This window comes from Myotis brandtii, unplaced genomic scaffold (assembly GCF_000412655.1).
Source record: "Myotis brandtii unplaced genomic scaffold, ASM41265v1 scaffold18, whole genome shotgun sequence".
In the NCBI taxonomy this organism is placed as follows: domain Eukaryota; kingdom Metazoa; phylum Chordata; class Mammalia; order Chiroptera; family Vespertilionidae; genus Myotis; species Myotis brandtii.
The window spans coordinates 4890338-4908764 of NW_005356674.1; the positions used below are offsets into that span (position 1 = coordinate 4890338).

General features: G+C 42.3%; 1 protein-coding gene across 5 annotated transcripts in view; it reads right to left on the reverse strand.

The window, feature by feature from the left end:
- Positions 1 to 13691: 13691 nt before the first annotated feature.
- Positions 13692 to 18427, reverse strand: part of CDV3 (CDV3 homolog (mouse)) — a 15368-nt gene continuing 10632 nt past the window's right edge. The window contains exons 3-5 of one of the 5 annotated variants that reach the window (XM_005863569.2): positions 17209 to 17368; positions 16784 to 16786; positions 13692 to 16034 (exon numbers count right to left, since the gene is read on the reverse strand). In XM_005863569.2, coding sequence (XP_005863631.1) covers positions 15884 to 16034; positions 16784 to 16786; positions 17209 to 17368 — 314 coding nt within the window. In that variant the 3' untranslated portion in view covers positions 13692 to 15883. Of the gene's footprint in view, positions 16787 to 17208; positions 17369 to 18427 lie in introns of all 5 variants that reach the window. The other 4 variants (XM_014537520.1, XM_005863573.2, XM_005863570.2 and 1 more) reach the window with 4 other exon arrangements.

Below are 18427 nucleotides of genomic sequence, written 5' to 3' on the forward strand. Positions count from 1 at the left end.
GTATTTTGGCACTCATTTTCTTGAAGCAATAAGATTTGTAAAACTGCTTAAAAAGCTAATTGCTAGGCAGATATCTGATGCTATTTACAATATTGTTCTATTGGGTTAAAAAACTTATTAGAAGCACAAAATTGTATTAGCCTTAATTACCAAATACTGCATGCATTGCCACAGTGTCCCAAATATAAAGCTGCCTGGTTTTTTTTAAAGAACAAACCAGAATAAGGAGCAGAGTGTTTATGTAACTGTTAATTACTTTCTTTGAAAGGCAGGCGGTAAGGGTCTCAGTTCTTAACCTTGACCCGTGATTTTAATTTCAAATGTGACAATCTAAGGGGAAAGAGGTTAAGTATTGCACACCTAGACACAAAAGAACTGAAGTTTTTATCAGATTTTTCTCTAAATGGGATAGGGGTTTTCCTGCCCTTCAAATCATTTAGCTTAGAGCTAATTCACCGCTTCTCAACCTTATGGCCCTTTAAATACAGTTCCTCATGTTGTGACCCAACCATAAAATTATTTTCGTTGCTACTTCATAACTGTAATGTTGCTACTGTTATGAATCGTAATGTAAATATCTGATATGCAGGATGGTCTTAGGTGACCCCAGTGAAAGGGTCGTTCAACCGCCAAAGGGGTCGCGACCCACAGGTTGAGAACCGCTGGCTTAGGACAATACAAATTCCTACACAACCAAATAGGTGTAGGTTGTCCTCTAAACCACTCCTGCTCCTCCCACAAAAACCTCATGGCCTGGTTTCATCAGAGCCGTTCATGTTCGCTGGGTGTTTCCCAGGCAGTTTGCAGTGCATTTCCCTGAATTTCACCAATTAAAATTCTTTAAGTAGTTGATGAACACTTGATAAAATTACCTAATATATCATTCATTTTCTTCTCTGCTAAAATTATTAACTATTTTCCCAGCTTGTCTTGAACGTAGTTTACAGTTTTAAGGCTGTAGATCTCAGCTTCTCCTGACTCCAGAATCTGCCCACACCCTATGTAAACCGTTTCCACTCTGCCCTGATACCAGCAAGGTCTGCCTACGTGCAAATCATTCCAAACAGGTAGTTCTCTCATTTAAAAAGGAAAAAAAACCCACTTCCCTTGATTATCCTAATTCCTAGTTTCTCCTCAGAATTACTACAGTATTTTCATCTGTGATACTCAAATTAGCAACTTACATTCCTCCATGAATTTCCTTGTGCATTAATCTCACCAACATTCATTAATTCAACAAAGATGACTCCTTAGCCTATAAGGTAGTGCCTGGGGTTCAGGAGCAAACCACCCAGACCACATGCTCCCTCAGGGCTGAAGAGGCGAGGCCCTCAGTGTGGACACACAGTACTCAACTGTACTCAGATTTAATATTTATAGTGATACGGACTGAACTGTGTGGGCCCCCCCCTCCCCAATTCATAGTCCTGTCCTAACCCCCCGTGTGGCTGTATGAGGATCCTGAACCTTTAGGAGTCATTCAGGTTAAATGAGGTCATACGGGTGGGGCCCCAATTCAGAAGGACTGGTGTCCTTAGAAGAGAGGGAGAGCACGCGCACAGAGGAAAGAGGCGAGTCCCATGTGAGGTCACAGAAGGCACCTTCGGCAAGTCAGGAAAGCACCCCAGCCAGTATCTTGAGCTTAAGATGTCCAGCCTCCAGAATGGTGCGAAATTCCTATTGTTTGAGCACCGGGTCTGGTACTTCGCTGCCGCCCGAGCAGGCTAATCCAATATTGTGGTGCCAAGGTCTTAACCTAGGGCCATAGTGCCTGGGATGGACACAGGCACAACTTCGTACATGTGCATTTTTCGGAGAGAGCTCAGTTTTAGAATTCGGGTCTGAGACCTCCCACACAGTACAGCCTTCACCCAGAGGTGCCTTAACATATACTGCTTTACATCAGGGTTTGGCAAACTCTGGAGAAGTCCAATAGTAAGCATTTTAAGCTTTGTGGGCCAGGACTTCATGGCATTTTTCCTTCAACCCTTTAAAAATGTAAAAGCCATCCTCAGCTGGAGGCCATAAAAAATAGGCAGTAGTCTGGGTATTTATCCAAAGACACCCAAAACACTAAATCAAGAAGACATGCATCCATATGTTCATTTTAGCATTATTTACAATAGCCAAGATACGGGAGCAACCTAAGTGTCCATCAGTATATGAGTGGATGAAGAAGTGAAAACATAAAACGGAATATGACTCAGCCATAAAAAAAAAATCTCCCCATCTGCAACAACATAGATGGACCCAGAGGGTACTGTGCTGAAATGAGTCAGAGGAAGAGAAATGCCGTGATTTCACTTTTATGTGGGGTGTAAGAAGTAAACGAAGCACAGAAACAGACTCAGACACAGATCATTTTGATGGTTGCCACATGGGAGTTGGAGGGATGGGTGAAAAAGGTGAAGGGATTAAGAAATACAAAATGGGTAGTCACAGAATAGTCACAGGGATGTAAAGTAGCAGTGGTCAGCAAACTGTGGCTCGCGAGCCCCATGCGGCTCTTTGGCCCCTTGAGTGTGGCTCTTCCACAAAATACCACGTGCGGGCGCACACGTACAGTGCGATGGAAACTTCGTGGCCCATGCGCACAAGTCGGTATTTTGTGGAAGAGGAGCCACACTGGGGCCAAAGAGCCACATGGGGCTCTCGAGCCGCAGTTTGCCGACCACTGGTAGGGGAATGTAGTCAATGTTGTAATAAGTATGTATGATGTCAGATGGGTACTGGATTTATCTGGGTGATCACTTATTTAATGTCTAAAAAAATGTCTACTCACTGGGTTGTACACTGAAACTAATATAATAGTGTGTCAAGTGAAATTGAAAATAAAAAATTTTAAAAATGTTTTAAATGCAGGAAGGGAGGATAGCCCAGTGCAGACTCGGCTGTCCCCTCAGCTCCTGGCAAGAGGCTGGCCTGCCCTCGGCACCTACTGCCCAGCACCAGACCTGTTCTGTGGTGGGCCGAAGGTGCTACTGCAGCCTGAGGAAACCGTATCAGTGTAAAAATTAGTTGGGGGAGGGGTTGATGTGGCTGTAATAGGGCACCTGAGGGACTCTTATGATGGAACTGTTGGTATCTTTTTAAATATGAATTTGAAGGTCTAATTAGCTTTATTAAGCGATTTGTGAAGTGGGCAGTGTGTCATCTAGGGAGCAGCAAGATACTCCTGCACTGTCTGTCTTGACCTTGTGGATGTCAGTCTCCTGGCTGTGGTGTGCTATGTATTTGATAATATGTTAGATTTGGGGAAATGGGTAAAAGGTACTCAGGATCACTTATTTCCAAAACTGTATGCTAATCTACAATTATCTCAATAAATTTAACTTCTAAAAAATATATTTTTATGATTTCAGAGAGGAAGGGAGAGGCAGAGAGAAATAGAAACATCTATAATGAAAGAGCAGCATTGATCGGCTGCCTCCTGCACGCCCCCTATGCGGGATCAAGCCCACAACCCAGGCATGTGTCCTGACCTGGAATCAAATTGTGAACTCCTGGTTCATAGGTTGATGCTCAACCACTGAACCACACTGGCTAGACAAGTTTAATTTTTTTTTTTAAATTCTGACATGCTGATTGGAAACTCAAATATATATGTATGTATACATGTATGCATGCAATGGATGGTGGTGTGTGGATCCCTGCCCTATAGCCCTAAAGAAACTTTAATCTACATCTGTCAACAAGCCAGACGCACAGTTCTTTGTTTTCCTTCCACCCTGAGTAGTAATTGGCCCTTTGGCAGAGCCATCTGATGCTTGTTTAGCATGTGGGACACTGCAATTAGAATTTACCAAGTGTTTTAAATTTGTGAGCTATTTATGGAAAGAAAAGCCACGGTATTGATATTAGTTTAAGTACTTAAAGCCATAAAAGAATGTTAAATTTTTTTAAGCAATAGAAACTGATACACGAAAGAGAATCAAGCAATTGTCCTATCAGTATAACTGCATTTCAGGATAACCTGACTGTTGAGGAAAAACTCTTCTTCATAGAGTAATTCCAGGTACTAAGTACAGGAGAAATGATAGAAGCAAACCATTTTACAACTCCTAGTGAAATCATAGATCTACGCAAATGGGGGACTTAATACTGATGGATCAAGGTAATAACACCTAAATTCTCTCATCACTCAAGACGGCCAGGCATGCCTCCTGATGTGATACAATAGAGAACAGAGAACATCTATTACTCCGTTAATTAAACGTGAGTTTGATCAAGCCTCCGGATCTTACTACCTGCAGTCAATCAAAATCGAGTCAGGACCAGCTCAAGATGACGATGTTATAGGATCCTGATCTCAAGTCCTCCCAAGGCACAATCTACAGTTACATACAAAACAATTTCCTCTGAAAGAAACCCCAAACTAGCTGAGCAACTCCCACAATTTGGGCAAATGAGGAAAATCCCCATATCAAAATGGGTAGAAGAGGCTGAAATGCAATTTTGCCATAAACCCCACCCCTGGTGCAATGACCCACAAGTAGGAGGGAACTCACAACCCTGAACTTCTCCCTGAGAGAAGGGCCCCCAAAACATCTAGCTGTGAAAGCCAATGGGGCTCGCACAAGGCCATAGCGATCTGAGAAACATCAAAAGAAATAACTTTGAAACAAGTGGAAATGGAAATACAATATACCAACACCTATGGGATACAGCAAAAGCAGTTATAAAAAGGAAGTTCAAGGCAATAAATGCCTACATGAAAAAAACAAGAAAGGTCCTCAAAAAACAACCTAACTTTACAGCTCAGGGAACTAGAAAAAGAACTAAGCCCAAAGTTAGCAGAGGAAAGGAAATGGCAAAGATCAGAGCAGAATTAAATGAAATAGAGACTAAAACACAATACAAAAGATGAATAAAATTAAGAGCTGGTTTTTGAAAAGATAAACAATGACGATCCTTTAATTGTCGTTGACTCTCCAAGAAAAAAAAGAGTAGACTCAAATAAAATCAGGAATGAATGAAGACATGTTACAACTGATATCACAGAAATATGAAGGATCATAAGGGACTACTATGAACAATCATATGCCAGCAAATTGGACAACACAGAAGAAACGAATCAATCCGAGAAACATACAACCTACCAAAACTGAATCATGAAAATAAAAAATCTAGTCCTGGATGCTGTTGTTCAGTGGTTAGAGCATCAGACCACCCACCAAAGGGTCCTGGGTTTGATTTTCATTCAAAGGTGTGTGCCTGGGTTGCAGGTTTGATGCCCGGCCTGCCAGGGTGCATGCAGGAGGAACCAACCAACTTGTGTCTCTCACATCAGTGGTTCTCTGTCTCTCTCTCTCCCATCCTGCTCCCTTCCTTCTTACCTCCCTACCACTCTTTCTAAAATCAATGGAAAAATATTCTCGGGTGAGGATTAACAACAACAACAAAGAAATAAAAAATCTAAATAGACCAACTGCTAGTAGGAAGCTTAAATCAGAATTAAAAACCTCCCAACAGCTCTAGGTGGTTTGGTTCAGTGGGTAGAGCGTTGGCCTGCAGACTGAAGGGTCCCCATTTTGATGCCGGTCAAGGGCACATGTCTGGGTTGCCGGCTGGATCCCCAGTGGGAGGCATACAGGAGGCAGCCTATCAAGGATTCTCTCTCATCATTGATGTTTCTATCTCCCTCTCCCTCTATAAAATCAGTAAAAATATATTTAAAACAAAACAAACAAACAAAAAACCTTCCAACAAATAAAAGTCCAGGACCAGATAGCTTCACTGGTGAATTATACCAAACATTTCAAGAATTAATACCAATCCTTCTAAAACTCTTCAAAAAATAGAAGAGGAGAGAACACATCCAACTCATTTTATGAAGCCAACATTACCTGACAGCAAAACTGGACAAGGACACCACCAGGAAAGAAAATTATGGGCCAATATTTCTGATGAACACAGATGCAAAAATCTTCAACAACAAAATATTAGCTGGATTCAATAATACATTAAAAGGATCATATGGCCCATCTGGTGTAGCTCAGTTGGTTGTGTGTCATCTCATGTTACCAGAAGTCACTGGTTTGATTCCTGGTCAGGGCACATGCTTGGGTTGTGTGCTCTATCCCTAGTAGAGGGCGTACATGAGGCAACCTATCAATGTTTCTCTCTCTCTCCCTCTCTCCCCCCCCCCCCCCGTCCTCCCTTCCTCCTGAAATCAATTAAAACATTTTTTTAAAAAGGATCATACACCATGATTAAGGGATTTATTCCAGGGATGCAAAGATGGTACAACATCTTACAAATCAATGTGATATACCACATTAATAAATGAAGGATAAAAGTCATATGATCATCTCAACAGTTGCAGAAAAAGCATTTGACAAAATTCAACATTCATTATGATAAAAACTCTCAATAATGTGGGTATAGAGGGAATGTACCTTAACACAATAAAGGCCATCCATATATGATAAACCCACAGCTAACACCATATGCAGTAATGAAAAAGCTGAAAGCTTTTCCTCTAAGATCAGGAACAAAATAAAGACGTCACTCTCACCACTTTTATTCAATACAGTATTGGAAGTTCTAGCCAGAGCAAGTAGGCAAGGAACAAAAAAGCATCCAAATCAGAAAAGAAGTAAAACTCACTATTTGCAGATGACATGATATTATATATAGAAAACCTAAACATCAAAAAGCTGTCAGAACTAATAAATTCAGTAAAATTATAGGTTACAAAATCAATATGCAAAAATTAACTGCATTTCATGCGTAAATAACGACTTATAAGGGAAATTAGGAAAAGAACCCCATTTACAATTGCATCAAAAAGAATAAAGTGCCGAACTGGTTTGGCTCAGTGGATAGAGCGTCGGCCTGCGGACTCAAGGGTCCCAGGTTCGATTCCGATCAAGGGCATGTGCCTTGGTTGCGGGCGCCCCCCCACTGGGGGGCGTGCAGGAGGCAGCTGATCGATGTTTCTCTCTCATCGATGTTTCTAACTCTCTATCCCTCTCCCTTCCTCTCCGTAAAAAATCAATAAAATATATTTTAAAAAAAAGAATAAAGTGCCTAAAATAAATTCTACACTAAAAACTATTAAGGCATTAATACAAGAAATTAAAGAGGATACAATGAAATGGAAAGATATTCAGTGCTCATGGATTGGAGAATTTTCTTAAAATGTCCATACTACCCAAGGCAATCTACAGATACAATGCAATCCCTATCAAAATTCCAATGGCATTTTCACAGAAATAGTACAAACAATTCTAAAATGTGTATGGAACCAGAGAAGACCCTGAATACCAAAATAATCTTGAGAAAAAAGACCCCTCCAAATAAAGCCAGAGGCATAACATACCCTATTACAAAGCTGTAGTAATCAAAACAGTATGGTATTGGCATAAAACAAACAGATTAATGGAATAGAATAGAGAGCCCAGAAATAAACCCACATGTAGGTGGTCAATTAATTGATGACAAAGAAGCCAAGAAAAAACATTGGGGAAAGAACAGTCTCTTCCATAAATTGTGTTGGGAAAACTGGACAGTCACATGCAAAAGGATGAAACTGGGTCATTATCTTACACCTTACACAAACCCCAACTCAAAGTAGATTATGGACTTCAATGCAAGGCCTGACCCCCTAAAACTCTGAGAAGAAAACATAGTGGGTAATCTCCTTCACATCTGTCTTGACAATTATGTTTTGGATTTAACACCAAAAGCAAAGGTAACAAAAGCAACACGAGTGAGGCTACATCAAACTAAAAAAACTTCTGCCCAGCAAAGGAAACTGTCAACAAAATGAAAAGCAACCTAGCAAATGGAAGAAGATATCTGCAAATCATTTATCTAATAAGGGGTTAACATCCAAAATATACAGGGTGAGGCAAAGGTATGGAAAAATAACACAATAACTAATAAATAATAATACAAGATCAAACCCTGTTTAGGGTACTCACAATTGTAAACCTACTTTTGCCCCACCCTGTATAAACAACTCATACAATCAATAGCGAGATAACAATCTTATTAAAAAATGGGCAGAGGATCTGCATAAACATTTTTCCAAAGAAGACATACACAGAATTAAAGGGAAGGGGGGTGGGTGGAAGGAAAAAAGAAGACATACAGATGGTCAGCAGGTACATGAGAAGGTGCTCAACATCACTAGTCATCAGGGAAATGCAAATCAAAACCACAGTGAGGTAGCCCCTCCCATCTCTTAGAATGGCTATTATAAAAAAAGACAATAACAAATGTTGGTGAGAATGTCGAGAAAAGGGAACCTTTGTGCACTGTTGGTGGAAATATAAATTGGTGCAGCCACTATGGAAAACAGTATGGAGGTTCCTCAAAAAATTAAAAATAGAACTACCATATGATCCAGCAATTTTATTTCTGGGTATTTGTCCAAAAGAAACAAAAACACTAACTTTAATAGATAGCTACACCCCACGTTCATTGCAGCATTATTTGCAACATCAATACATGAAAACAACCCAAGTTTCCATCGAGAACGAATAAAGAAAATATGTCTGATAGGCATAGACAGACAGACACACACACACACACACACACACACACACACACACACACACGAATATTATTCTGCCAAGAAAAGGAGGAAATCTTGCCATTTGTGACAACATGGATGGACCTTGAGGGCATTATTCTAAGTGAAATCGTTCAGACAGAACTCGACAAATACTATGAAATCTCAGTTATATGTGGAAGTAAACAAAGAAAGAAGCCCAAGCTCAACGGTACAGAGAACAGATTGGTGGTTGCCTGAGGCAGAGGGTGGAGGGGGTGGGTGAAATGGGTGGAAGTGGTCAACACTTTTCAAACTTCCTGCTATAAAATAAGTCCTGGGATGTACTGTAAAGCATGGTGACTATAGTTAATGCTGTTTGTATATCTGGAAGTTACCAAGAGGTGAGATCTTACACGTTCTCATCACAGGGAAACTGTAACTGTATGTGGTGGCGGTTGATTTCTTTCTCCACATCTGCTATGGAAGCTCTAGCTTCTCAGCTTCATCACCCGTTGGCCACCACGGAGCCCAAGTTCCAGTCAAATCCAAGCAAGGAAGCTCTTAGACTTAGAGCCTTAAGAGCCAATACTTCAAATCCAGAATCTCTAGTAAGTGCACCCGTTGTCAGTGAATTCGGTTCCATCTTGTTCTATCTGTTCTTGCCCTAACACCCACACCTTCCCCAGATTCCTGCCGGGGCCTGTGGGAATAGCTTACATTGTTCCCTGTGCTGTCACTCTGCCCATAAGTGGCAACAAAGGAGTTCTTGAGAATGAGCATCTCCCTGCAAGGCAACCTCTCTCCAGTTAGTTGGCCTCCTCAGCTGGCACAGGAGGGCACATTACGTGCCTGGGCCCGGGAGGCCCAGAGAAACTTCTGGTTGGAAGACTCTCAGTTTAGCCTGAGTCCAACCAGATGCCGCCCTTCCAAGCTCCCGGGCCCCACCCTTCCCAATCGATATCTTAAATTTCACATGAGAAACTTAAGGTTGTGGATCCAACTGAAGTCACCCTGCAACCGCATCGTTCAGTGTTGTTTGGTTTTCAGCAGCGTCTGCCCCCCTGACCACCTGAAGCGGTGCCGGCAGAGTGGCCTGTGACCTGGGCCGAGAGTGTAAGGACCCGAGTTTGTCATTTCTCTCCGGAACCAGCCCCACGCTAGTCCGCGCCGACATCAGCACTGCCGCACAAGTCACGTGAAACCCAGGTCCCAGGCCCGAGGCATTTGCTGCAGGAGACCCTGCATCCGAGCAGAGGCGGCCGCTGCGTGGTAATGCCACCCTGTCACCATGCCATTTCCCACCAGCAAGGAGCTCAGAGGCACCACCAAACCAATCCCCCAGGTCCAACCTCCCAGGGTTTGTCTCCTGAGACCATTCCTGGTACCATTTCATCAGCCAGCAGCATTCAGTCAAGAAACCAATTAAACCAGTAATTTAAACAGAAAAAAAATAGTAATATAAACAATGATTAGTAAGAAAGTGGTTAACTACTAAGAAGGGTGAGAGCTTACACGAGAGGAAGAGCAGCAACAACCTCAGAAAGCAGCCGCTCCCCTCCGGCACCTAGAAACTGAAAAGCCTCTCCAGGCGGAGGCCCTAGCCCGGGAGGGGAGAGCATGGCTGGCCACCCGGCCTGCCAGGGGCAGGGAAGCTCGCTGGAGGGTATGGGCTGCGGTACCTGGAGCGTGAGCCACAGTCCAACCATGAGGGCTGCCCAGGTGACATCTCAGGCCCCTCGTCCACGTGCTCGCCATCGCGGAGAACCGCAAGGCCGGGGCTCTGGCTAATTCTACGGTGTCCCTCCGGCGCCCTCTGTTGGCAAAGGGGAGACGTGCACTGGGCCCGGAGCTGCGCAATCACCCCGCCCAGGGCCGCTTTGGACACGAAAATCAGTTAATAACCGGCACTTCACTCGTTCGCAGGAAATGTAGGAAAGCATCCTGCTAAATTCAGAATGTGGAAAAGTCTACAAACCAAATGACCAGGTTTCTTCAACAACAAAACGGTAAGAATGAAGTGGGGGAACCACCAGGACGCAAAAGACTAAATGCAATGGGTCGTCCTTGTCTGGATTATGTTGAAAACAAACAAACAAACACAAAACCAAAGCCCAACTGTAAAGCACCAAGAGAAATGAGAGAAATGTTAACACCAAGAGGATACTCGATACTACGAAATGTTCGCTTGGTAATGGCGTTATGGCTGAGTGCCCCCAGGTGAAATGTTTGTGATGCAGGAAGCCTGGGGTTCGCTTCTCAGTAACCTGGGTGTTTACTGGTAAAACAGGGGCGGCCACAAACAGGTCATTGTTCAAGCTGGGTTCTGGGTTCTGTACTAATGTATTTGAAATTTTCATCCTAAGACATCCACAAAAACCCCTCCCGCAGCCACAAACATAAAGATAGTACCACTCACCTCAACATTAGGGGCTCAGCGTGCCGGGGCCCAGAGGGAGGTAGGAAGCCGGTCTCGAGGGCGGCCACACCGGCTCGTGGACGGAATACGCCAAAGGGCACCTTTCCAGTCGGATTCCGAGGAGCGCGTTTCCTACGCTCCTTCTCTCGCCTTAAATCTGCGAGACCAGGAGCAAAGCCTCCTGGTTAAGCACGTGCTGGAGTGCACACACCTGGGTGGGATCCCGGCTCCCTTGCTAGCAGCGCGGTGACTCGGCCAAGCTACTCAGCCTCTAGTTTCCACCTTGAAGGGATTACATGAGTAACACGTGTTACCTGTTTAGGAGCGTGCCCGGCCCATGGTTCAATACTGAGTGATTTTTAAAAATTTCAACAAATTCTATTTAACACTCTTGACAGAATGGAGCTAAGGTTTTAAAAAGGAGAGACGGGAGAAAAGATGTCAGGGAAGAACAAAGGAATATAGTGGAAGCTTGCAGCCTGCTTTCACCCCCATCACCAAGGAGTTCCCGACTTCCATGTTTTATTCCGTCTCTAATTAAAAGCATAAATTTGAACTGTAAAATTAGAGAAACCCAGGAAGAAAACCACAATAGTCCCAGCAAGTTAAAGCCAAAGACAAGCCCCTGAGGATTCCTCCGCGGGCCCATTAGAAAGGACGCTTCGGTGCAACCCACCCGACCCTTAACAGGGAGCAGCTGGTGAGTGAACCACACCGGCTCTGAGATCCAGTTCCCAAGGCGAGCAGTTGCTGAGCTCATCTCTGGAAACTTAATTATGGTTCATTCCCACAGTCACCAGGGAGAACTACACCCAGAAGTGGTAACTGGGCAATATGAAGGGCAAACTAAGAGTAGCCAGGGGTAGTGTAAGACAATGTACATTTACAGTGAGTGAGTTCTGGAATGGTCAGACTCAATGTCAAGACACAAGTCAAATAGAATAAAGTTACTGTATAGAGAAGGAAAACAGAAGTAGTTACAGGAATTATATTGATGGTGAGGTAGTTGTCTAAGAAATGACAGGAAATATTAAAAAAAGGTGTACATAAAAATCAAAATAACAAGTATTTCAGCTTATAGGTTCCCTTCCTCCATTGAACATATTTGTTATTCATTTCCCTCCATTTAACATATTCAAGCGTGTGTTTAGAAATATGATCATCCTTTCTGGGCTAAGAATACAATTGAAAGGATTTCCTACATACTGGAACTAGCCCTGTGACTGTTATAACTCCTTACTAGATCACTTGTCATAACCCAGTGGTTCCCAAACTTTGCTGGGAATTAAAAAAAAAAAAAAATCCTTGTGTTCAGGTCACATCCCGTATTAATGAAATCAGAATGTCTAGGGATGGGAGTCAGGCCTCAGTATTTTCTTTAATCTTTTAATTAAATGTAGAGAAACATTAATTTGTTGTTCCACTTATTTGCATGTGCCCTGACCGGGGATCAAACCTGCAACCTGGGCGTATTGGGACAACACTAACCAACTGAGCTACTTGGCCAGGGAGGCCTCATTAATTTTTAAAAGACCTCCAGATTATTCCAAAATACAGCCATTGAAAACCAGGGAAGTAACCAGTTGAATTGCCCCACTTCTCATGAAGAAAATTGCTCATACATGATAAAAACTTTAGCTGCAGTCTTTTAAAGGGATGGTATACTATCTAAACTTTGGATTTAAAAAGGAAGACAGAGTCTCTGTCCTTAACACCCAGAGGTGGTAATAATTGAGTTTCCATACACTAATATTCGAAACAAGTTTTATACTATTTTTGTAAATCTTGACTCCCGGTACCACAATAATTTAAAAATCAAAGTTTTCTCAGGGGAGGGAGTAAAATCATCCAGGGTTAAGTGATGACAGAAAATTACTGCCAGATACTTTGTCAGAACAAGGCAAGAAAAGGTCAAATACACTGGTTCAGAATAGGATACTTCAGAGTTGGGGTCAAATTGCTCAGGTCTAAAGAAAAACAAAATGTCTTTCAGAAGACCATGTTTCTGACATCACTGCAAATTTAGAATGTCACACTAAATATTTGTTCACTCTGCTACCATTTTTAATAATTAAGTGACTGCCTCCTACATAGTTACTAACCCAACTCCATTACCAAAAACGACTTGAAATATATTTTCTCTAGGTTATAAATTTAGGGACTACAATTTAGACTAAATCCCAAAATTTAAAATGGCTGCTCACTGACAAACCCATAAGCTTCTCAAAGGACAAGGTCTCAAATTGTTAGTCTAGCTCTGACCGGTTTGGCTCAGTGGATAGAGCGTCGGCCTGAGGACTCAAGGGTCCCAGGATCGATTCCGGTCAAGGGCATGTACCTTGGTTTTGGGCACACCCCCAGTAGGGCATGTGCAGGAGGCAGCTGATCTTTGTTTCTCTCTCATCGATGTTTCTAACTCTCTATCCCTCTCCCTTCTTCTCTGTAAAAAATCAATAAAATATATTTTTTAAAAAAATCGTTAGTCTATATAGTCAAGGTTGCAGATTCCCTTGCCAGGGTTTGAGATAACACAATTTAATACAGTAACGAAGACAAAAGTACATTTCAATGCTTTCTCTCTGGAAAGAATGTTCATCACAGCTTGGCAGCCACTTTCATTCCAGGTCTCCCTTTTTAACATTTTCCAAACATAGTTCCCTCCTGAGAGGACAATATTACCATCCTCCTACAGCAGAGGCATGCCATTCATTCACCATTTTCAAAGACAGACAGCAGGTCATGGGTTACGAATAAAAACTATCAGACTCCAAAATCCAGTCACTTTTTATTGACTTTGTTAATGTTACAAGAGTTCTTGCACTGCCAAACCATGCCTGAGAATTCAAAGAAAGAAATGGTACAATGGACAGCCTCTCCACCCATCATACAGCATATTAAAACTTGATTCATGTGCATTTTGACAATTTCACAGTCTTTTAAAAAGTTATAACAAGAGTTGGTTTTAAATCTCCTGCAGGTCTTCAGTTTTCTGGTACAGGAAGCCATTAAGTAAGTTCCACATACCCATCCAGTTCATTCCTCAGTAACATAACCCTCAACAAAATTCTGCTGGAAAAAAACGCATACTTTTCAGGGAAAATATGTGGCTCAAGGTCCAAGAGATTTGTTAAGATTTTTGGTTCCCAAATGAAGTCTTCAGTTTAACCAAGAATCCCTTATTTCTCGCTTAATCATCCAACCTCTCCTTGGTTTGCTCAGCAACTCGCCCAAACACATCCGAAGGCAGGCATCCCAGCCCACCACCTCAGAGAACACCAACATTATTGCCCAGGAATGGTTGGCAGTCCTGTCAGGAGATCTGGAACCCCCCAGGAGTCCGATTCCTGTGTTGACACTTTTATCAAGACTAAACTCCCACAGAAATATGCTCCCGTATCAGGATAGTTTTACTCACCCGCTTGCTTCACTCTTGCCAGTAGCAAGTCTGCAACTCCCCCCATTTGGCAAAGGGATTTATTACAGAGAAACCAGACTCTGCATCAAGTGGTCACACACCACTCTGACATATTTCTATTGAACCAAAGATACAAAACTAGGAAATTATCAAACTCTCATTAGATGGAAAGAAACTTTTCAGTAAACCTGGCTATCTTCCTGAAGTCCCTTTTCAGGACTAAAAATGACTGAATAGTTTAGGCTGTAATTATTAAAACAGAAGTGCTACATCGCCTGTGGTTTGCCCCTGATTTTAAATGAACAGCATAAAGACACACCAGAGGGTTGGTAACAGAGCTACCCTGGGACAATCTACAGAATGTCCAGTAACTTAAAAATTTGGGCACAAATATATCTGAAATTGTCAAAGACTATGCAAGGTCCATGAAACCTAAGTGGGTTTTAGGTTGAGGTTCTGCTCACGTTGCTTTGAATTTATAAGAATGGGTCAGTGGATCCCTTGGCCTGAGCAGAAACCATCCTCTTTCCACTGCAGTTAACTTTATAATTAGACCTGATTCGAGGAGGCTTAGCAGCACCTGAAGTAGAGCCCCCTGCACCCACTGCCCTTTCCATCAAAGGCTATTTGGTTCCCCTCTAGGGATTGGCAATTTCACAATTCTAATGCATATTTCAGGTCACTTACTTAACCAAGCAATATGCTCTGCCAAATAACTTCTTCCAAGTTAAAGCAAAAAAGGCCTTAATGTGGAACATAGAGAAAGCACTACCCCAATGAAAAATTACCGAAAGAAACAAGATTATTCCCTCCCATGCCCCTCCCCACTTGGCAGACCCAAGTTTCGTTGAATTTGTGGTTACCTCAGAATACAACTCAAAGTTTAAATTAGAAATCCCAGCCCTACACAGAGCATCTGAACACATCAGTTCTTTTGAGAGCGGCACGTTCCAGGAGGTCTAACAGCCACAGCCCACTACAGAGCGCATTCCCGGAGGGTGGGGCACAGGACAGGTCAGTTAAGGTCACTTAAATCTTCATCTTTTACAGCAGATCAGAAGCCAGACGCTGACTCTCTGCAGGATTTCTGATAGGAATCCAGTAGAACTGGTTGTAAGTTCCATATCGCCACTTAAGAGCTGTAACGTTCCAATCCAGAAGTTGTGATCCACATGAGTCCACATGAGTGCAGCAAATCTGAGGTAGTCAACCTTACAAAGGCTCAGAATCTGAACATAAAAAGATTTTGAAATGACCACTGGCTGCCGTTTTTTGTGGGTTTGGTTTTTTTTGTATTTGCAGAGTAATTATTATGAGAGAACACTGCTGAATCTAGTTCACACATTTATAACAATGAAAATCCTCCTAAATTCAATATACATAGAGCAATTGTGACACTTGAAACTTCCATAGTGCGATAGGGCCGGTCACTTATATCGAGGGGTCTGCATCGGTTGCTGTCGCTCCAGCAGAGATCAGATGACGAATGGCTGTTCATGGTGGTTAGCGGTGGTCTAGTTACCTTGGAAGGGGTAGCAAAGACCATTCCTTAATTGTAATGTGTGTGGCTGTTTGTTTGATTTTCAAGCACAGTGTACTGGTTGTCTAGCTGAAGTTTAAGGGCCTGGTTTTTTGAAACCTCATCCCTACCTCTAGTTTTGTGTCTTACTACTTCAAAGCTCTTCTCCATTTCTTTATCCCTAAGGGAAAATAAACGTAATCAGTAAATATTTCTTGAGGTTTTTAAAAAAATATTCTTCCTTGAGTTAAAAAAAAAAAAGCCACCCCTTACAGGAATCTTGAGGGAGAGACAGGAGAGGAAAACGAGTCTATAAAATCCTTATCAAACCATTTTTAAGGCTTCAATCGAACATAAAACATAAAACACTGCAACTGAAGCTCCATGGCCCCATTTCCTGTGGTAGCAAATCTACTGTAGTGTTCAGTACTGTTAACTGCAAATCTATTTTGGGACCAACTTGAAGACAACTGGAAAGTTAAAAACTCTGTGATAGCATGGTGATTCCTTCTAAGACTCACTTTTACTGCTAGCAAATAATAGGCAATACAGCTCTCTTTCCTTATGCATAAGTAAGAGTACCAATTTTCTCACTCAGTCAAGTTCTCATTATTCAATGACTTCTCCTCACTTCTACTTCATGGGAGTGGATCAGATAAGGACGAGTGTGCCGAATCAGTGCCCCTCATTTTGTAGGACAGGGCAGAGGAGCAAGTCCAAGTGGAGCTTTAAACTCACGCCAGCTGTGGTCTCAAAGAGGCAAAACGGCTGGGATTTACTTTAAAAGTCACCCCCCCAAAACAATTATATCCAGCTGATATCATTTAACTTCTTCCCATTTTATTTAATTTTTAAAATTCATGGCCCTAAACAAGATGTGGATGTGCCATATGTGGTCATTTAATTCCAGGTAGCATTCATTTTAAGTACCTGCTGAAATAAGATTTTAATATTAGATTTATAAATGCCAACGTCTTCCATCTACTCACATTTACTGGGAATATAACGAAATAGTCCTCTTTCATGTCCAGTTTGCATATTATAGGAACATAAACCAGTAATAATGTACTTGTAAAGAATTGTAATTTGTGAGAATGACACAGCAGCTTAGTCAAAGCTACAGAACATAAACCAAGGGTAAGAGGAACTTCTGCAGACAGTTTGTCTTTGGTGCTCCTTCCCATCTCCCGCTCCAGGGCACAGAGGTCCCACCCTAAATTCTCAGCTGCCTGTCTGATGCAGCTTAGAATTACCAGTTAAGAGCACCCCTTCCTCATGGGCTTTTATATCTCCTACATCCATCCCACTCCACACCAAGGGAAGGGTCCCAAAAACACCACGTGGGAATGACTTACTTTCGGCTTTCTACATGCTTGGCAGTGGACTGCAGGGATGGGAACTGTGTGTCACTGTATATTTCTGGTGGTCCTTGTGGAGTTTTCCTTGTTGTGGTTAGCCTGGCTCCAGGAGGCCTATACACACCACTAGTCATTGCCGGTTCTGGGGTTTCTGTAACTAACATTTCATAACAGTTTAGAGAAAATATTCAAATGCTTGGCACTTCAATAAACTAGTCCTGTAAAGGAGAACTTTAGTTTCTCCTCTGATTAGAGGGGACGCCATGGGAGATTTACAAACAGCCTAGGACAGTGATGGCGAACCTTTTGAGCTTGGCGTGTCAGCATTTTGAAAAACCCTAACTTAACTCTAGTGCCGTGTCACATATAGAAATTTTTTGATATTTGCAACCATAGTAAAACAAAGACTTATATTTTTGATATTTATTTTATATATTTAAATGCCATTTAACAAAGAAAAATCAACCAAAAAAAATGAGTTCGCGTGTCACCTCTGACAAGCGTGTCATAGGTTCGCCATCACTGCTCTAGACTGTAGCCCCGTCCTCGGGTTCCTGTGTGAATTTACGCCGCCAGTCGTTTTGGTGAATCACCGCACGGTTGCCATGGAACGGTGCTCCAGAGTTAAAATGCGGCCACGTTGACCCATTTCTGTGGTTCCCAGTTGTTCACTTTTTAAAGTTGTGCTTTAGTCTTTTGTTGGTTGCAAGACCCCCTTTCAGAAGCACATGGGGTGTGGGACGTCTGCATGTATTTGTTTAATGGCTAGTGGGTGGCTCTGCCATATCTGAAAAGATCACTCTTGCTACTGTTAGACCAGATAAGAAACTATTTCAGTAATTCATATAACAAAACGACAGTTCAAAGCCAGGGAGTAGCTGTGGAACTGCTGAGAACTAGTCATATAAAGAGTGAATTTATTTTGAAAGTAAGCCCAAAAGAATTTATGGATACATCAGATTTAGGTTTGGAGCAAGAGAAAGGCTTTGTCAAAGGTGACTGCAAAGTTTGTGCTAAGTGACTGAAAGAACAGCACTAAGATAAGAGCTTTAGAGTGCAGCATATAGGTGAGCTCAGTTTTGGACATGTTGAGAGTGAGATGCTGGTAGGCAGTTAAGATAAACATGTCTGGAATTCAGCAGAGCTCTGAGTTAAGATGTGAATTTGCAGGTCACTAGCATATACAGCAGTGGTTCTCAACCTTGGCTGCACATTA